Here is a 21,085-nt window from a genome sequence, read left to right on the forward strand (position 1 = left end):
ATAGATACTTTCTCTGTGCAGCTTGTCACAGGGCATAAATTTCTGTGTTTAATCATAGTAATTTTGTTGGAATCTTTTTGATTCTTTTTTTTTAGATGTTCAAAAATCTTTATTACTGCATTGTTTGTAAAAGTAAAAACTTAGAAACATCCATATGTAAGATTGTAATGTAATGTTCAATCAAACAAATATTAAATAAGAGTATGCAGCTGTTAAAATTTTATAACAATCTCTACATATGGTGGAAGGAAATCTGAGTCATCTCTCTATTTATTTCCACATTGTATTGAGCCAGACTTCTCTCTGACCCAATCATTTGCAGACTTTCTCACCATCTCCCATTTATTAATACTATTTAGAAAAAATTTGTTACCTCTTGTTTTTTTCTCAGTTTGAACATTTTTCCCCTCTGGGAATATAAAACTGCTCTATCTATAGTTGATGAAATCAGGGAACATTAGGGTGAAATAGCATCATTTGCAATGTCTCATCTGACACTTTCCATTGGAAGTATGAATCAGACAAAATTTTCTCTTCCTATCTTTCAGTCTTTCTTGAGCAATAATGTATCTCCTTAAATGCCTGAGATGGAAGATTCCATGATGTTGATTAAGTATAAACAACTTGACTTCTCTAAACATTATGCATTATGATTATGGAAAAAAATTTCTTAGTTTGAACATCCAGTCCTGCACATAACACATTGTTAAAATATATTACCAGAATGAGAGAGCCAAGTTGAGAGTGGTACTTTGCTTCTACTTTATGTCATTGTTTTTGTTTCAGTAAACATTGAAAGGAGAAAATACTCTAATTTGAAAGTTGACTTCATCTTTGGGTGGTATATGACTTTTTCTCAGGATGGGTATCAGAAAAGTTTACAGCAGTATCAGAAAAGTTTTTTGGATATGTCTCCTCAGCCTAAGAAATAAAGGTAAAATTAAACAAAAGGTACTGCATTAAACTGATAAGACATTGTGCAGCTCAAGAAACATAGCAAAATAAAAAATCAGTCTATTGAATGGGAGAAGATGTTTAAAAACAATATGTCTGATAACAGGCTAGTGTCGAAAATATACAAATAACCTGTATTACTCAGCATCTAGAAAACAAAGAACCCAATTAAAAAATGGGCAGAGGTGTATTTTTTCAAAGACATATGGATGACTACCAGACCCATGAAACAATGCTCAGCTTCACTAATCTTCAGGAAAATGCAAGTCAAATCCAAGGAGATACCTCACTACTGTCAGAATGGCAAACAAAAAGACAACAAACAATATTTGTTGCTGACAATGTGGAGAAAAGGGAACACTCATGTACCATTGGCAGCATGTAAACACGATGGAAAACAGTGTGAAGTTTCCTCAAACATTAAAAACAGAACTACTCTACAGTCCAGCCACTCTACTCCTGAGTATTTACCTAAAGGAAATAAAATCATTACTTCAAAATATATACATACCCTGAAGTTACCTAAATCATTATTTATAATGGCCAAGATATGCTTGCCTAAAGGCCCAATGATATAATAGATGAATAGATAAAGGAGATGTGGTGTATATTTATACAATGGAATATTACTTACACATAAAAAAGAATGAAATCTTGCTATTTGAGAGAATATAAAAGAACTTACAGAATGTAAATAGAAAGACAAATACTGTATGACTTCACTTATATTTGGAATCTACAAAACAGAAAAAATTAACAACATAGGCAAGCAGAAACTCTTACAGATACAGAGAATAAACAGATTGTTTCCAGAGGGAAGGAAGAGGGGATTGGAGAGAAATTAGATAGTTTAAGAGGTGTAATCTTCCAGTTACAATATAAACAAGTGATAAGCATGAACAGTGTGGGGAATGTAGTTGATTATAATGTAGAACTTTGTATGCTGAAAGTTGGTAACAGGACATAATGTTAATTTAATTTTAAAGTGTATAGAAATAGCAAATCAGTTTATTACCCATTAGGAACTAATACAATGTTGTTGGTAAACTATACCTTAAAAGCTAACAAACAAACAGATGTATAGAAAAATAGATCAGATTTTTTGTTACCAAAGATGGGGATCTGGCGGGAAGGCGAAGTGGATGAAGACAGGACAAATGCCCCGTTCTCAGATGAATAAGGATTAAATGTAATATACAATATGATAAATGTAAATAACACTATTCTATGTTTTATATGAGAGTTGTTAAGAGAGGAAATCCTTGGAGTTCTCATTACAAAGAAAAAAAGATTTTTTTTCCATTTTATTTTGTATCCATATCAGATGATGGGTGTTCTTATTGTGGTTATTACCGCATGATGCATGTAAATCAAATCATTATATTGTACACCTTAAAGTTACACAATACCATATGAAGAAAAATGAAACTGTTTTAGTCTTTCAGTAGTGTCCTACTCTTTGTGATCCCATAGACTGTACCCAAAAGCTCCATGGAAATATCCAGACAAGAATACTGGAGTAGGTAGCCATTCCCTTCTCCAAGGGATCTTTCTATCCCAGGGATTGAAGCCAGGTCTCCTGCATTGTAAGCAGATTCTTCACCATCTGAGCCATCAGGGAAGTGATTATATTTCAAAACCCAGAAGAAACATGTTTAAAACTGGAAAAAAGATTGCCTGTGTTTAGATTTGAATGTATTCTGGATACTAGGTACTTATCAGATACATTATTTACAAGCTTTTCTTCCATTCTGTTAGTCCTCTATTCATTCTCTTGATGATACCTTTGAAACCTCAAAAGTTTTTAATTTCATGATGTTCAGCATCCACTTTTTTTCTTTTTTTATTTGCCCTTTATTAGCATATCTAAGGAGAAGGCAGTGGCACCCCACTCCAGTACTCTTGCCTGGAAAATCCCATGGATGGAGGAGCCTGGTAGGCTGCAGTCCATAGGGTCTCTAAGAGTTGGACACGATTGAGCGACTTCACTTTCACACACTGGAGAAGGAAATGGCAACCCACTCCAGTGTTCTTGCCTGGAGAATCCCATGGACGGGGGAGCCTGGTGGGCTGCCATCTAGGGGGTCGCACAGGGTCGGACACGACTGAAGCAACTTAGCAGCAGCAGCAGCAGCAGCAGCGTATCTAAGAACCATTGTTCATCCTGAAGTCAAAGAGATTTGCTCTGATGATTTCTTCCAGGAGTTTAAAAATATTACCTTTCATATTTAGATATGAGGTTTATTTTGAGCTTACTTTCTTATTTTGTGGAGTGTTCCAAATTCATTCTTTCAAAATGAACTTAATTATTCTAGTCACTTTTGTTGAAAATACTACTCTCTCCATCACATAATCTTGGCATCCCTGTTGAAAATCAAGTGAGCATAAATGGAATCGCTTATTTTAGGACTCTCTGATATACACACACACACACACACACACACACACACACACACACATATATATATATATCCCTCACATGTGTGTATGTAAATGCGGCAAATTCATATCTATGCTCTAACTTCATTTTCTTTCACTTCATTTCTCTACTGTGCTTGCATCACTATTTTTAAATATGTTTATTTAAAATTGTTTTTTTCCATTGGTTAAAAACAAAGGTAGGCATGGTGTTATAGTGTTTTCAAACTACAATTTGTGACTATTGTGACAATAAGAGAGATGGTAGAGAAGTAAAAGGAAGAGGCTTTATACTTTCTTCTCCTGAGCTATTTCTGGAAAAACTGCTTCCCTTACCTGTTAATATTCCTCTAAAGGGTTCAAAGCCTTCTTCCAATGAGATAAGAGGAAGTGAAAGTAGAGTGGAAAATGATTACCAATTTGTTATCCTGTAGTATTATAATTTATGGTTTTCTGCAGTTAAAATATATTAGACATATATTTCAAGGATCTTAATCTAACTTTTTTTAATTGCTGAGTTAGTAGGTTTTATTTATTTATTTTATTTTATTTTTTAACTTTACAATATTTTATTGGTTTTGCCATATATCAACATGATTCTGCCACAGGTATACACATGTTCCCCATCCTGAACCCTCCCTCCCCATACCATCCCTCTGGGTCATCCCAGTGCACCAGCTCCAAGCATCCAGTCTTCAGAGCCCTTATGTGGGAAATTCCCTAAAACAATTTTTACTTCTAAATCAAGTCTTAGTCAAGTCCAAAACTTCCACCAAAGGCAACTGTTTACCTAATCATGAAAACATTTCAAAATATATCCAAAACATTTCCAAATCATAAAATTCCCTTCTCTGACAAGGACCTACTTGGACAAAATACCTTTCTTCCTTAATTCCCAGGGAGAGCTATCAGAGATTAATTTTCACACTGTAGTTGTTTTGATTCCAAAGAACATTTTTACTTTTAAGACACATGAAATCTGTAAGAAGGCATTCCCCTTTCGGAAAAACTCTTTAGAGCCAGTTTCATTTTCCTCGTGTACCATCTATTATGTTGTAGACTTTTTAGAGAGTTTATGAGATAACATATCTCAGAGGCAACAAAATGTCCCTATGAGTGAGCTGTCAATAGGATTGTTGGTACCCCAAATAAATTCCAGATTACTGCACTTTCCTTCAAATAATGCAGATTCCATTAATTGTGGAATTTGCTAGAATGAATTTCTGAGTCCTATTTCTCTTCTTTTGATCTTTTCAGAAGTTTTCAGCTCTGGAACTGTTTGAGGAAATGAAAGGGCACTCAAACATGGCCACTTGGTTCTGAAGAGAACATGAAAACTCAGCACTGATCACATGAATCATGGATTGTCAGGTCCTGTTTGTGCTTCTTCATTTTTACTTAGGGTCTTCCCTAGTGGTTCTGATGATAAGAAACTGCCTCCAATCTGAGACCCGGGGTCAGCATGATCACCTGGAGAAGGGAATGACAGCCCATTCGGTATTCAGGGTCTCAGGAACACAGTCAGGTTCAGTTTCGTTCAGTCACTCAGTCAAATCTGACTCTTTGTGATCCCATGGACTGCAGCATGCCAGACTTTCCTGTCCATCACCAGCTGCCAAGGTAAACTCAAGCTCATGTCCATCGAGTCCGTGATGCCATCCAACCATCTCATCCTCTGTCGTCCCCTTCTCCTCTCACCTTCAATCTTTCCCAGAATCAGGATTTTTTCTAATAAGTCAGCTCTTCACATCAGGCAGCCAATGTATTGGAGCTTCAGCTTCAGCATCAGTCCTTCCAATGAATATTCAGGAATGATTTCCTTTAGGATGGACTGGTTGGATCTCCTTGTTGTCCAAGGGACTCTCAAGAGTTTTCTCCAACACAACAATTCAAAAGAATCAATTCTTCTGCTCAGCTTTCTTTATGGTTCAACTCTCATGTCCATTCATGACTAGTGGAAAAACCATAACTTTAGGTATATGGATGTTTGTGGGCAAAGAAATATCTCTTCTTTTTAATATGCTGTCTAGATTGGCCATAGCTTTTTTTCCCAAGGAGCAAGTGTCTTTTAATTTCATGGCTGAAGTCACCATCTGCAGTGATTTGGTGCCACAAAAAATAAAGTCTGTCACTGTTTCCATTGTTTTCCCATCTATTTGCTGTGAAGTTATGGGACCAGATGCCATGATCTTAGTTTTCTGAATGTTGAGTTTTAAGCCAACTTTTTCACTCTCCTCTTTCACTTTCATCAAGAGGCTTTTTAGTTCCTCTTCAATTTCTGCCATAAGGATGGTGTTATTTGCATATCTGAGTTTATTGATAGTTCTCCCTGCAATCTTCAATCTAGCTTGTGCTTCATCCAGCCTGGCATTTCTCATGATGTACTCTTCATATAAGTTGAATAAGCAGGGTGACAATATACAGCCTTGACGTACTCCTTTCCCAATTTGGAACCAGTCTGTTGTTCCATGTCCAGTTCTAACTGTTACTTCTTTTGACCTGTATACAGGTTTCTCAGCAGGCAGGCTAGGTGGTCTGGTATTCCCATCCCTTTAAGAATTTTTCACAGTTTATTGTCTAGCATCTCTTATTAAATATCATAAGCATTTGTGAAGTTTCCTGTGTTATTTATAACCTCAATTCATATAATTAATAATTTTCTCTTTACATTGGATCATTTTCCATAATGCTACATCATGTATTATACAGCCCCTTACCTAATTTAGTTTGATTAGTAGATTTAAATATTATACAATGTTTTGGGAAGATTCCAAATAAGTAATATGGAACTATGTAAAGTTTCAAAGAAGCCAAAAATTAAAATTTCAAATAGCACTATCTTTATTTTGATTCCTCAGAAGTTTAGTGCTTATTGGTCTTTTCCATCTCTCTTTCTTAGGCATTGCCTTGCAAAAAAATAAATCAAAATCACATAATCGTGATAGCACAAGTCATATTTTCTGTATGGAGGAACTCCTTTTTTATGAACAGTTTGAAGATCTTTTTTGAGAGTTTGATGCTTTTCTACTAAGAAGAGAACCCTCTTTTATTATAGAGTAGTATTCTTGACCTTCTTTCCAATATATATAAGCAATGTGTGTAATATAGACATATATTTTTATTTTTCACGCACAAACATACATATATTTATAAAATAGGTTGAACTTCCCAAGACAAGTAAAAATAGTTTAAAAAAAAAAAAGACAAGTAGAAAGTAAAAATTCTCTAATTTTCTTTTTTAGATTTTTTAGGTTAAAATTTTACAAAGGTTAATCTGCGCAAAATACACATAACAGTCAAAATGGTACTTTCATGGCTTCTCATCAAAGATAACAGTCTCAATTTCTTCTCTAGTTATAACTAAGCATTAATCATAATTTTGAGAATTATACTTTTAATTTATGCTTCAATTTTCAAATGGGTTATGGAAAACCATTGAAAGTACTTGAACTAGGGAGGGACAAAGCTGTGATTTCAGACATTGGTGTTTAGGGCTAAATAGGAGCATCTTGGGAAATACTAAAATTATCATTAGGAAGCACTATAGTTCAACATTACAGTAGTTCAGCCTAAACACAAAAAGCCAGAAGTTTTGTGGTAGCTGCGGTACATGGGTGGAGGTCACTGTGATTTTAGATGCTATGGTTTAGCATTTGAAAAATGTTAAATACCTTCTTGGACAAAAACAACATGATTATCAGAAATATTTATTAAGTTCCTTCCATGTCCTCTGCTTTGTGCTTAGATCTTGGAGCCAAACAGTAAACAAGATAGGAACTTAGAGTTTATTAAGGAACACAGGTATTCAGGAAAAACAAACAAACAAACTCTGACATGTGCTATGATGGAGAATCTAGTAAAATTTATGAGAACGTGAATAATGACAGCTGACGTGTATTAACTATTTACCATATGCCAGGCACTGATTCAGCCATTTTACTTGACATTTTTCATTTAATTAACTCAGCAGCATGATAAAAGAGATTCCATTTTTACCATCCAATTTTACAACTTTGGTGAAAGATTAAATAAATTGCCCAAAGAATTATAGGATGTAAGTAAATTAAGATTCACAATGCTCTCTCTAGCGCCATAGTCCCTACTCATTTCTATCATGAGAAGAAATTGATAATTTCAATTATTGACATCTTGCAGAAAATGACCCAGTGAGAGAATCAGGTAGAAATTACAAGTTTTTTTTTTTTTTTTTAAGTATAAGCTATAGAAAGAATATACAACATTGCAAATTATTTCAGAGACATTTCATAGTGAGAAGAGCTGAAGTGAGTTGCTGAAACATTTTAAAAATTTCTGATGAAGACATACAGAAACCTGGAATTAGGAGCCTTACAGATGATATGTCCATTTGGGAAACTGGAATAAAAAGGGAATGAAGCCATGTAGTGGCCTTCCATTCAGAAGTGAAGATAATGAAAAGATGGGAATTTACTGTGGATCTACACTGAGGGATGCACAATACCTAAAATGAAAAAGAGCAAAAGAGTGAGTCCCTAAGGAACTAAAGGCAGATCATGATCCAGCATATATAATTTTCATATTCCCTTTTATACATATGACCTACTCTGTAGGGAAAAGATTGAGAAGCTTCTAGCCTGTTTTTGCCAAGTGCATTCATCATTACCCTCACTGTGAATCCTCTGTGTCTAATCCAGTAGCAAGTGTGATAATTAAAAGGCTTTATTTTCTCTGCTGCTTGAAAGGACTGAAATAATTATCAGAAATCATAGTAGTGCAGAAAGACTTCTCAGGCATATGTCTAGGCTCGCACCTCTCAGGATAAAAGAAATCAAGCCTCAGGAATTTGAAATTGCATTTCCAGCCCCAACTGGGTAAAGACCAAGGATAAGGGAGACAGCCCTGAGGTTTTCTGAACTCAGGTGAGTTTCTGAATTCAATTTATATACTTATTGGCTGTTTTGAAATGAAGGGACAGAGACTGAATGCATGCCCATTCTTTGTCATTTTGTGTAGATCTGAGACTTAGATGAAACTGGTGGAGGAATCTGTTAGAGGGTCATCAGAGAATGTTTAGAGACATTCTATGGCTCTATCATGATCTATCCTTCTTGCCCTTTGTGTTTCCAGAAAATTATTTGCATATCACAGTACCGGCCTTAACTCTGAAGTGTGTGATTTCCTTTGCTGCATTTAGCTTATATAAGTCCACATCACTCTGTATCCTGATAAAAATAAAGGCAGATTCTGTGGGACCAGGTAGGACTAGTCTCTGACATTCCCAGTGTTTACCCTCCCTTGTAGATGAGACACTGTGGCAAGGGCTGAGTTGTTCTCTAATGGAACCCTTTCTCCTGTGTCCACAGATTCCCTTAAAGAAGAATGGCTCCTGGAAATGACTCTTTTGTGACTGAATTCATTCTGTTGGGATTAACAGACCAACCAGATCTCCAACTCCCCCTATTCCTTTTATTTCTAGGAATGTATATTGTCACTCTGCTGGGGAATTTGGGCTTGATACTCCTTATTGTGCTAAATTCACATCTGCACACCCCCATGTACTTTTTCCTCTTTAACTTGTCCTCTATAGACATCTGTTATTCTTCTGTGTTTACACCAAAAATGCTACTTAATTTCATATCAAAGAAGAATATTATTTCTTATACGGGGTGCATGACTCAGCTCTACTTTTACTGTTTTTTTGCCATTTCTGAATGCTATCTGTTGACATCAATGGCCTATGACCGCTATGTGGCCATCTGTAAGCCCCTTTTGTATAATGTTGTTATGTCCCCTAAAGTGTGTTCCAGCCTTATGCTTGGTTCCTACTTGATGGCATTTTCTGGTGCCATGGCTCACACTGGATGCATGCTGAGACTGACCTTCTGTGATGCAAACACCATCAACCATTATTTCTGTGACATCCTCCCTCTGCTCCAGCTCTCCTGCACAAGTACCTATATCAATGAATTGGAAATGTTCATCGTGGTGGGCATCAACATCATTGTGCCCAGTTTCACAATCTTTGTCTCCTATGGTCTCATCCTGTCCAACATCCTCCATGTCAAGTCCACAGAGGGCAGGTCCAAAGCCTTCAGCACCTGCAGCTCCCACATCATTGCTATTTCTCTGTCCTTTGGATCAGGGGCATTTATGTATCTCAAACCATCTTCTGCTGTGTCTATGAATGAGGGTAAAATCTCTTCTGTCTTTTATACCAATACTGTTCCCTTCCTCAACCCCTTAATTTACAGCTTGAGGAACAAAGATGTCAAACACGCTCTGAGAAAAACCCTGAGGAGGAGACAGTTTTGATTAGAAACACTCAGTCTGTGCATGAGTTACAGGACAGTGAGATCTGTTTAATTTTAGTGACAGCTTTCTAACTATATTCTTTCTGTTATCTTTTTTACCTAATATCATAAAGAAATTTGAGTCAGGCTTGAATAATTTATTTACATTTTTATATAAGTATTTGCTTTCCCCACTGTTTTCAAATTACATATCATCTCTATTTCCTGCTGAGTTATATCATTAAATAGTAAATATGTTATCTCTTTATTTTCCTTGTCATTTTGAAATTATTTTTTCACCGGGAAAAGATGAATACTCTCCAAATAATGCATTTCAAAACACTAGACAATTTTAGTTGAGCTATTTCAAATCCTAAAAGATGTTGCTGTGAAAGTGCTGCACTCACTAAGGCAGCACATTTGGAAAACTCATTAGTAGCCACAGGAATGGAAAAGGTCAGTTTTCATTGCAGTCCCAAAGAAAGGCAATGCCAAAGAATGCTCAAACTACTACACAATTGCATTCATCTCACGCGGTGGCAAAGTAATGCTCAAAACTCTCCAAGCCAGGCTTCAGCAGTACATGAACCATGAACTTCCAGATGTTCAAGCTGGATTTAGAAAAGGAAGAGGAACCAGAGATAAATTGCCAGCATCTGTTGGATCATTGAAAAAGTGAGAGAGTTCCAGAAAAACTTCTACTTCTGCTTTATTGACTATGCCAAAGCCTTTGACTGTGTGCATCACAATAAACTGTGGAAAATTCTGAAAAAGATGGGAATACCAGACCATCTGACCTGTCTCTTGAGAAACCTGTATACAGTTCAGGAAGCAACAGTTAGAACTGGACATGGAACAACATACTGTTTCCAATAGGGAAAGCATATGTCAAGGCTGTATATTGTCACCCTGCTTATTTAACTTATATGCAAAGTACACATGAAAAATACTGGACTACATGAAGCATAAGCTGGAATCAAGGTTTCCAGGAGAAATATCAATAACCTCAGATATGCAAATGACACCACCCTTATGGCAGAAAGTGAAGAGGAACTAAAGCGCTTTTTGATGGAAGTGAAAGAGGATAGTGAAAAAGTTGGCTTAAAACTCAACATTCAGAAAACTAAGATAACGTTATCTGATCCCATCACTTCATGGCAAATAGATGGGAAAACAATGGAAACAGTGAGAGACTTTTTTTGGGGGGGGTTCCACAATCACTGCAGATGGTGACTGCAGCCATGAAAGTAAGACACTTGTTCCTTGGAAGAAAAGCTATGAACAACCCACATAGCATATTAAAAGGCAGAGACATTACTTTGCCAAAAAGAGTCCATCTAGTCAAATCCATGGTTTTTCCAGTAGTCATGTATGGATGTGAAAGTTGGACTATAAAGAAAGCTGAGTGCCAAAGACTTGATGCTTTTGAACTGTGGTGTTGGAGAAGACTCTTGAGAGTCCCTTGGAGAGCAGGGAGATCCACCTAGTCCATCCTAAGGGAAATCAGTCCTAAATATTCATTGGAAGGACTGATACTGAAGCTGAAACACCAATATTTTGGCCACCTGACTTGCTGGAAAAATCCCTGATGCTGGGAAAGATTGAAAGCAGGAGGAGAAGGGGAAGACAGAGCATGAGATGATTGGATGTCATCACCAACTCAACGGACATGAGTTTGAGTTGTATGGAGAAGGAATGGCAACCCACTCCAGTACTCTTGCCTGGAGAATCCCATGGACAGAAGAGCCTAGTGGGCTACCATCCCTGGGGTCACAAAGAGTCGGACATGACTGAGCAACTAACATACACACAAACACACAAACACACACTCAGGTGTATGGAGAAGGAAATGGCAACCCACTCCAGTACTCTTGTCTGGAGAATCCCATACACAGAGAAGCCTGGCTGGCTACAATCCATGGGGTCGTAAAGAGTCTGACACGACTGAGCAACTAATACACGTTCACAAGCTCTGGGAGTTGATGATGGACAGGGAGGTTTGGCATGCTGCAGTTCATGGTGTTGCAAAGATTTGGATAGGACTGAGCCACTGAACTGAACTGAGACTGAAAGCATATCACCGTAAGTGTTTTTATCTGTCGCCTTCAATAAGAAGGATGAATAAGATACTCTGTTTTCACTCTTAGCTTTACATATTTCACTTGGGAAGAGTATATCTTGTTTAAATGCCAGAGACTGAAGGTTCTAAGACCATCAAGGATAATCCATTTTGCATCTGTAATTGTTTGGTGTAAACTCCTTTTGACAAAGAGTTTTATTTTTTTCTTTTGTCATTCAAGTTGACACATAACTGATCATCAAAATACAGGTTTCGCATGGATGGGAAAGGGGAGCCAAGAGTGGATAATGATTTACATAAAGTCTTCACAAGTTTAAAAAGATAAGTAGGTATATAGATAGCATCAGTTATAGGAGATAAATCATGGGGAGTAATTGTATCAAGAAAGGAAGAAGTAATTTATACAGAACTATGTTGGATAATGAAAATGTTTACCTATGGATCCACTCTTTGTGGATGGCCCTAGAAATATTCTCTAGATCACCAGATTTCTCTAGATAGGGGGAAAGCTTAAGTTATTTGAGATTTAAAATGTTAAATCAACAGAGCTAGATGACCTTTGAATAACTGATTATTTCTGTGGTTTTTGGATTTCATTAGGCTACACTCATATAGATTTTTAGGTGCAGAAACATCAAATTGCAGCTTGGATAATAATGATAATGTGACAGAAATAAACCAGGTTCTACTGGGTTCCTCCTCTGGAGGCCATGAATCAAGACAGACTTCATGAAAGCAAAGGACCCCCGGTGAATGGGAAAGGATTGGGAGTCTGGATTAGCAGATGCAAACTCTTACATACAGGATGGATAAACAACAAGGACCTACTGAATAGCACAGTGAACTATATTCAACATCCTATGATAAACCACAATGTAAAGGAATATGGAAAGAATATATATATATGTTACTGAGTCACTTTTCATATGAGTGATGATGTTGAATTAATTTTTAAGGCAAAAATGTGCTACTTTAAAACACCTCAATATGCTGTATCAGTGAAAATGTAAACATTTACTAAGGTAATTTGAATAATATTCTTTATTTAAAGCTTTCTTAACCTCCAGTAAGTATTTGTGCATTTTGAAATTTGTCAAAGCTGATTTTTGACTGGTTTGTTTTTAGATGTTCAGCACAAAGAAATCCTTGGCTGATGGTTTTCAATGACCACTATTTTCCATCACCTCACTGCAAAATGATCATGATTGATTTTATCTTAACAATTTCTATTCACATACAATGTTCAATATTGGTTAGAGTTTGTTTGTTTAAACTAGCGTTTCCCTATATAAACTTGTTTTTCAAATGGAAACAAATGTGCCTCTAAACAAGTGGACGTAACTGGGCCATTTGAAAACCTGCTGAGTAGAGCTGCATCTACTCTGTTATGTATTTTATAATGATTTGAATATCCCCAAAGTGAGTTGAGCCTGGTCACTAATCTTTCGAGAACCTCAAAACTAATATGAAACTTGTTCATTTGCATAAAAGAACTGCTTTTGAAAATGAGTAATTTTTTTCTTTGGCTAACTTGAAAAATTATAAGTAACACAGAATACAGTGTGAAAGTAGCTCACTTGTGTCTGACCCTTTGCGACCCCATGGACTGTATAGTCCATGGAATCCTCCAGGACAGAATACTGGTGTGGGTAGCCTTTCTCTTCTCCAGGAGATCTTCCCAACCCAGGGATTGAACCCAGGTCCCCCACACTGCAGGTGGATTCTTTACCAGCTGAGCCACAAGGGAAGCCCAACTTAGAATACAATTTGAAATAACTGCAGGTGGTAACATGCTAACGGAGGCAACTAAATCATGTTTTAGTTAGCAATGGAACTGTGCATCTCTGTATTTGGACTTCTTTTAAGTGGATGGGGGATCCAGTCAGAGTATTTTATACACACAGCACGGTTATCCTTAGTGGTTTTTGCTTTCTTGAATTATGTGATTGGCACTGAAGAGTGTTGAGGGAAGTTACAGTTCTGCTGAAGGTAGTAAAGCTTAAAGTCAACCTCATAAGCCCTGGGTTTCTCTGTGCCCATGAACCAGGCCACAGCTTTCTCTAAGTTGGTATGAAATGTGAATTCTTTTTCAAAATGCTACCTCATTTATATACTTTTTCTCATCTAATTTATATGCACTAGTGATTTCAAATATTATACAATGTATTGGGAAGATTTTAAACAAGAAACGGAGAACTAAGATGTTTCAAATAAGCCTACATTCAAAATTTAACATGACATAATTTTAATTTTCATTCATCATCACTCATCAGGGCTGAGCGGTCTCCCAGCTCTGTCTTTTAAAGGTTGCCATACTGAAAATGAGCTTCCCTTGTATCTCAGTTGGTAAAATATCTGCCTGCAGTGTGGGAGACTCAGGTTCAATTCCTGGGTTGGAAAGATCCCCTGGAGAAGGAAAGGGCATTCCACTTCAGTATTCTTGCCCGGAGAACCCCGTGAATAGAGGAGCCTGGTGAGCTACAGTCCATGGAGCTGCAGAGTTGGACATGACTTAGCAACTAAATCACCATACTAGGGGGAAAAAAAAAAAAGCAAATTTCATTATTGGGGAAGCACAAGTCATTGTTTTGTTTGTGAAGACCTTCTATTTTTAGAGCATTTTGAAAAAATATTTTTGATATTTTGATGCTTTTCTATCAATAAAAGAACATTCTTTTATCATAGAATGATATTCTTCTCCCTTCTTCCACTTAATATAAGTAGCATTTTAAAATATAGACCCATGTAGTTTTATTTTTCAAACACAAACATGTATATTTCTAAAATGTGTTGAATCTCCCAAGAGAACTGAGTGGTCTCTGAAAAGTAAACATTATTCAGCGTTGTTTTATATGTTCTGAGAAGGTTAAAATTTTGTACCATATGTAATGTGTGCAAAACACTTTGATCAATCAAAATAGTACTTTCATGGCTTCTCATCAAGGATAACTCTGACTCAATTTTGTCTCTAGTTTTAACCAAGCCTAAATCATAGTTTTGAGAATTATATTTTTACTACATAGCTCCATTTATCAAGTGTGTAAAGGAGAACCATTGGAAGTTCTTGGACTAGGGAGTCACAGATCTGTGTTTTCAGAACTTATTCTAGCAGTAATGTTCATGAACAAATAAGATTGAATATGTGGGAAAATGATAAAAATAATAGTTAGGAGCCACTAGAGTTCAACATTAGAGTAGTTCAGTTTAAAGATAAATTCAGAAATTGTGTGGTGGCTAAGGGACAATGGATGAGGTCATTGTGGTTGTAGATGTTATAGCTTAGCATAAGTGAAGCTTTTAGTGTATTCTGAAAGCTCTTAGACAAAATTAATATGAGTTTCAGAAGTACTCATTGAATCCTTTCTGTGTACTCTGTGTTGTTCTTAGATCCAGGATCCAAAAAGTTAACAAGATAGAATAAATGTTTGTCCTTATAGAATGTACAATTTATAGAGAACACAAGGGAAAAAGTCTGATGACTGTTATGAAACAGAATCTAGTGAAAGTTATGAGAACATGAATAATAACAGCTGACATTTATTGACTATCATTGCCAGATGGTGTCCAAACCATTTAACTTTTTTTTTCATTTAATTAACACAACAGCTCAATGAAAAGGATGCTATTTTAGCATTCCTTATTTTACATAGGAGAAACAAGAGATTAAGTAACTTTTCCCAAATGATGTAGCTTGTAAAAGAGGAAGAAGGAAGGTAGAATTCACAATACTCTAACTCCATGGCTAATATTATTTTCTATGATGACAAAAAATTGATAACAGAAATATTACAGAAAATGAGCCAGTAGAAGAGTCAAGTAGAAATTTCAGGTATATGTTAAAAGCATAAACTATAGAAGGGATGTACTATATTACAGAGTCTTTCAAAGACATCTCAGAGAGAACAACTGAAATGAGTCACTGCAACATTTGAAGAATTTCTGATAAAAAAAGTAAAGAAACCTGAAAGTAGATCTCTTACAGAGACATGTCCATTTAGTAAATCTGAATAAAGAGGAAATGAGATGATTTAGTAGCTTTCCCTTCAGAGGTGTAGATAATGAGGAGATGGGAATTCACTTTGGATCTACCTGAGGGATGGACAGTCCCTAGAATAAAGCAAAAATGAGTAGAAGTGTAGGTCCATAAGAACTAAAGACAGAATGTGAACCGGAATTCATAATTTCCTTATTCCATATTATACATATAATCTACACTCTGGAGAGGAGACCAAGCAAGCTCTAACCTGTTTTTCCCCAAGTGCATTACATCATTATTCTCACATTAAATCTTCCGTGTCTAATCAAGTAGCAAGTATGATAATAAAAAGATTATTTTCACTTAGTATGATCTAGGTGCATCTATGTTACTGCAAATGGCATTATTTCATTCTTTTTTAAGGCTGAGTAGTATTCCACTGTAAGTTCTCCATAGTAGCTGTACCAATATGCATTCCCACCAACAAGGTAGGAGGGTTCCCTTTTCTCCACACCCTCTCCAGCATTTATTATTTCTAGATATTTTGATGATGGCCATTTGGACCAGTGTGAGGTGATACCTAATGGCAGTTTTATTTGCATTTCTCCAATAATTAGTGATGTTTAGCTTCTTTCCATGTGATTTTTTTCTAGCCATCTGTATGAATTCTTTGGAGAAATGTCTACTTAGATCTCCTGTTCATTTTTTGATTGGGTTATTTGTGTTTTTTTGACATAGAGCTGCATGAGCTGTTTGTATATTTTAGAGGTTAATCCATTACAGCAGTGGTCTCCAACTGTTTTGGCACCAGGGACTGGTTTCGTGGCAGACAATTATGATACCATTCATTGATCTCTCTGAAATGTGACTCTTCCATGTCTTCAGTTGCCACTTTAATCCTGGTATCTAGGCAGGAACCAAGGTCAAAAGAGACAGGGCCTATTCTAAAATATTTTCTTTACAAAACCTTCTACTTAAAGATATTCCACTGTTTCCATTTTGTGTGTTTTAAAGGATAACTTCCCCAGATTCACACTAGACTCCTCTTTTAATAAACCTTCAAAAAGTGATGGCATAAAGGCACCTCATTTTTGTGGCCAACTGGACATGCATATTATCTCTTCAATTCTTTTGCAAATTGGCAAAAAAAAAAAAAAAAACAGGAAAGACATATGAGAGGTATAAATCGGCAGGGACAATGTTCCAGGGGAGGACATAATAGCAAACGTCCTGTTGGAGAGAAGAAAAGAAAAAACACACAAGAAAATTTCCAAGAACTGTAAAGAATTCCTCGTTGCCTAACAGAATAAACAAAAGAGATTCATTCAAAGTAATATTTTCACAAAATTTCACGGGCCTAGATAAACAAACCTTTTGGAAAGAATTAAAGTGAAAGTATTAGTTTCTATTAAAGTGAAAGAGTCAGTCGTGTCTGACTCTTTGAGACCCTGCCAGGCTCCTCTGTCCATGAAATTCTCCAGGCAAGAATGCTGGAGTGGGTAGCCTTTCCCTTCTCCAGGGGATCTTCCCGACCCAGGGATTGAACTCCAGTCTCCTGCATTGCAGACAGATTCTTTACCATCTGAGCCACCAAGGAAGCAAAAAGAATTAAAGCAGGTCACATACTGAAGAGCAGAAATCAGAATACCATAAACTTCTCAATTATAATAAGAGAGACTGAAAGGCAATGGAGAAATTCTGCAGGAAAAAGATTACCAACCTGGAAATACATAGCCCACCAAAGTGTACATCAAGAATTAGGACATGTTCAGACTCACAAGGAACTCAAAATAATAACTATGACCCTATCTTGAGAAGTTCCTAGAAGATGTGCTCTAGCACAGAGTCGGACATGACTGAAGCGACTTAGCAGCAGCAGCAAAGAGGAAATAAACCAAGAAAAGGGAAACATGTCGTAGAAGAGAAACTGAGACCTATTAACAATTTTAAGTGTTGACTGGAGCTACAACCTATTCGAACTGGGCAGAGCCAAAGCTGACCCGACGGAGAAAGCAATGGCACCCCACTCTGGTACTCTTGCCTGGAAAATCCCATGGATGGAGGAGCCTGGTAAGCTGCAGACCATGGGGTTGCTAAGAGTCGGATGCGACTAAGCGACTTCATTTTCACTTTTCATGCATTGGAGAAGAAAATGGCAACCCACTCCAGTGTTCTTGCCTGGAGAATCTCAGGGACGGGGGAACCTGGTGGGCTGCCGTCTATGGGGTCGTACAGAGTCGGACACGACTAAAGTGACTTAGCAGCAGCAGCAAACCTGACCCGCAGTGATTAGGAGCACTTTGCCTATAGAAGCCAGGAAAAATGACTTATACAGAGAAAGTGCAGAAGCAAAGCAAGATTATTGATTGCTGAAGGAGGAAATGGCTACCCTCTCTCCAGTATTCTTGCCTGGGAAATCCCGTGCACAGAGAGGCCTGGTGGGCCACAGTCCATGGCGTCGCAAAGAGTAGGACGCAACTGCACGCATATATATATATCAGATCAGATCAGATCAGTCACTCAGTCGTGTCCGACTCTTTGAGACCCCATGAATCACAGCACGCCAGGCCTCCCTGTCCATCACCAACTCCCGGAGTTCACTCAGACTCATGTCCATCGAGTCAGTCATGCCATCCAGCCATCTCATCCTCTGTCGTCCCCTTCTCCTCCTGCCCCCAATCCCTCCCAGCAACAGAGTCTTTTCCAATGAGTCAACTCTTCGCATGAGGTGGCCAAAGTACTGGAGTTTCAGCTTTAGCATCATTCCTTCCAAAGAAATCCCAGGGCTGATCTCCTTCAGAATGGACTGGTTGGATCTCCTTGCAGTCCAAGGGACTCTCAAGAGTCTTCAACACCACAATTCAAAAGCATCAATTCTTCAGCGCTCAGCTTTCTTCACAGTCCAACTCTCACATCTATACATGACCACAGGAAAAACCATAGCCTTGACTAGACGGACCTTTGTTGGCAAAGTAATGTCTCTGCTTTTGAATATGCTATCTAGGTTGGTCATAACTTTCCTTCCAAGGAGTAAGCGTCTTTTAATTTCATGGCTGCAGTCACCATCTGCAGTGATTTTGGAGCCCACACACACAAAAAGAGTGAAATAATGCCATTTGCAGCAACATGCATAGACCTAGAGATTGTCATCCTAAGAAAAGAGAGTCAGACAGAGAAGGAAGAATATCATATGATATCACTTACATGTGGAATCTTATGCAAATGAACTTATTCTAAGAAACAGACTCACAGACACAGAGAACAGACTTGTGCCTGGTTATCAAGGATGAGGTGGGGCAGCAGAGAGATGGATTGGGAGTTTGGAGATAAACAGATGCAAACAATTATATATAAAATGGATAAACAAGGCCCTACTGTATAGCACAGGGAATTGTATTCAATATCTTGTGATAAACCATAATGAAAAAGAATATGAAAAACAATGTATATATATGTATAACTGAGTCAATTTGCTGTACAGTAGAAATTAACAGAATATTGTCAATCAACTATCCTTCAATAAAATAAATTTTTAAAAAGAAAAAAAAAGGTTATTTTCTTCTGTCACTTGAGAACACTGAAAATATCAGAAATTATAGAAGTTCAGAAAGATTTCCAGAGCATAGATGAATTAATGTCTATCTCCTCTCCCCCAAAATCAAAAGGATCAAGTTTGGAGAACGTGAAATGGCATTTCCAGAACCAGCCAGAACCTAGGGTAAGGGAGCCAGACCTGAAGTTTTAGACACAGTTGAGTGAGTTTCTGAATTTAATTTACAATACATATTCCTTGTTTTGAGATGAAAGCCCATGGACCATTCTTTCTCATTGTGTGCTGTTGAGTCTCAAGTGAAACTGGTGGCAGCATCTGTTGGAGAGGAATCAGAGAATATTAGAGGGCCCAAAGGACATAACAGGCAGGCAGATTCCTCTAAGTAGGTAGATCTCTCATTCATCTACCTTCATGATTTTTACTGTGACAAGCTTGGTAACTTAATTCTCATAGACTCGGATCCCCCCATCTTGATTTAGAAACAGTGTTCTTGGTTCCTGCCACATAAGGTCTGTCTGCAATGAGAAGACTGGTGAGGGAAGAGTTCACAGGAATGAAGGAATGCTTAAATAAGAGCACAAGAATTGCATCCTTGTCCATCCTTCCTTTCCCTGGGTTTTCCCAGAAGGTATGTTTGCATATGGCAGCACTTGCCTTGCCTCTCTAGGATGATTATGATGTCCTTTGTTATATTCAGCTTATAAAAGCTCTAATAAAGGCATGTCCACATCACTCTGTATCCTGATCATGGAAAAGGCAGACTCTACCGGACCAGGTTGGGATAGTGTCAGGCATTCACAGTGTGTATACTCCTTCATAGGAGGATAAACAGTGGAAGAGCTGAGTTTTTCTCTAATGGAACCCTTTTTCCTGTGTCCACAGATTCCTTTAGAGAAGAATGGCTCCTAGAAATGGGTTTTTCCTGACTCAGTTCATTCTGATGGGATTAACAGACCAAGCAGATCTCCAGCTCCCCCTTTTCTTCCTGTTTCTAAGAATGCATATGGTCACTGTGATGGGGAACCTGGGCTTGATAATCTTAATTCAGCTGAATTCATATCTACATACCCCCATGTAGTTTTTCCACTTTAATTTGTCCTTCATAGATCTTTGTTATTCTTCTGTGTTTACACACAAAATGCTAATTAACTTCACATTAAAGAAGATTATTTCTTACATGGGGCGCATCACTCAGCTCTAGTTTTTCTGTTTTTTTTTTTTTTTTTTGTCATTTCTGAAATCTATGTGCTGACATCAATGGCCTATGACAACTATGTGGCCGTCTGTAAACCACTTTTGTATCATGTTGCTATGTTCCCTAAAGTGTGTTCCACCCTATGCTCGGTTCCTACTTGATGGCATTTTCTGGTGCCATGGCTCACACTACATGCATGCTGAGACTGACCTTCTGTGATGCAAACACCATCAACTATTATTTCTGTGACATCCTCCCTCTGCTCCAGCTCTCCTGCACAAGTGCCTACTTCAATGAGCTTGTAGTTTTCTTCGTGGCAGGCATCAATATAATTGTGCCCAGTACTACCATCTTTGTCTCTTATGGTCTCATTTTCTCTAACATCTTTCACATCAGCTCCATGGAGGGCAGGTCCAAAGCCCTAAGCACTTGCAGTTCCCACATAATTGCTGTTTCTCTGTTCTTTGGATCAATGTCATTTGTGTATCTCAAACCATCTGCTGGGTGTATGGATGAGAGAAGTATCTCTTCTGTCTTTTACACCAATGTGTTTGCTATGAGGACCCCCTTATTCTACAGCTTTAGAAATAAAGATGTGAAAACTGCTCTGAGGAAAACTGTAAGTGGGATACAGTTTTGA

General features: G+C 37.4%; 1 protein-coding gene and 1 pseudogene across 1 annotated transcript; both read left to right on the forward strand.

Annotated features, from left to right (window-relative positions):
* Positions 1-8,730: 8,730 nt before the first annotated feature.
* LOC113886256 (olfactory receptor 8B3-like) lies at positions 8,731-9,663 on the forward strand. The gene has a single exon (XM_027532316.1). The coding sequence runs from the start codon at positions 8,731-8,733 to the stop codon at positions 9,661-9,663; it is 933 nt and encodes a 310-aa protein (XP_027388117.1).
* Positions 9,664-20,148: 10,485 nt separating this feature from the next.
* Positions 20,149-21,085, forward strand: LOC113886036 (annotated as a pseudogene).

The sequence above is a fragment of the Bos indicus x Bos taurus genome, chromosome 29, assembly GCF_003369695.1.
Source record: "Bos indicus x Bos taurus breed Angus x Brahman F1 hybrid chromosome 29, Bos_hybrid_MaternalHap_v2.0, whole genome shotgun sequence".
NCBI lineage: Eukaryota > Metazoa > Chordata > Mammalia > Artiodactyla > Bovidae > Bos > Bos indicus x Bos taurus.

Excerpts from the sequence above, each read along its gene's own strand:
- LOC113886256 (XM_027532316.1), top strand. The coding sequence starts at position 8,731 with ATGGCTCCTGGAAATGACTCTTTTGTGACTGAATTCATTCTGTTGGGA.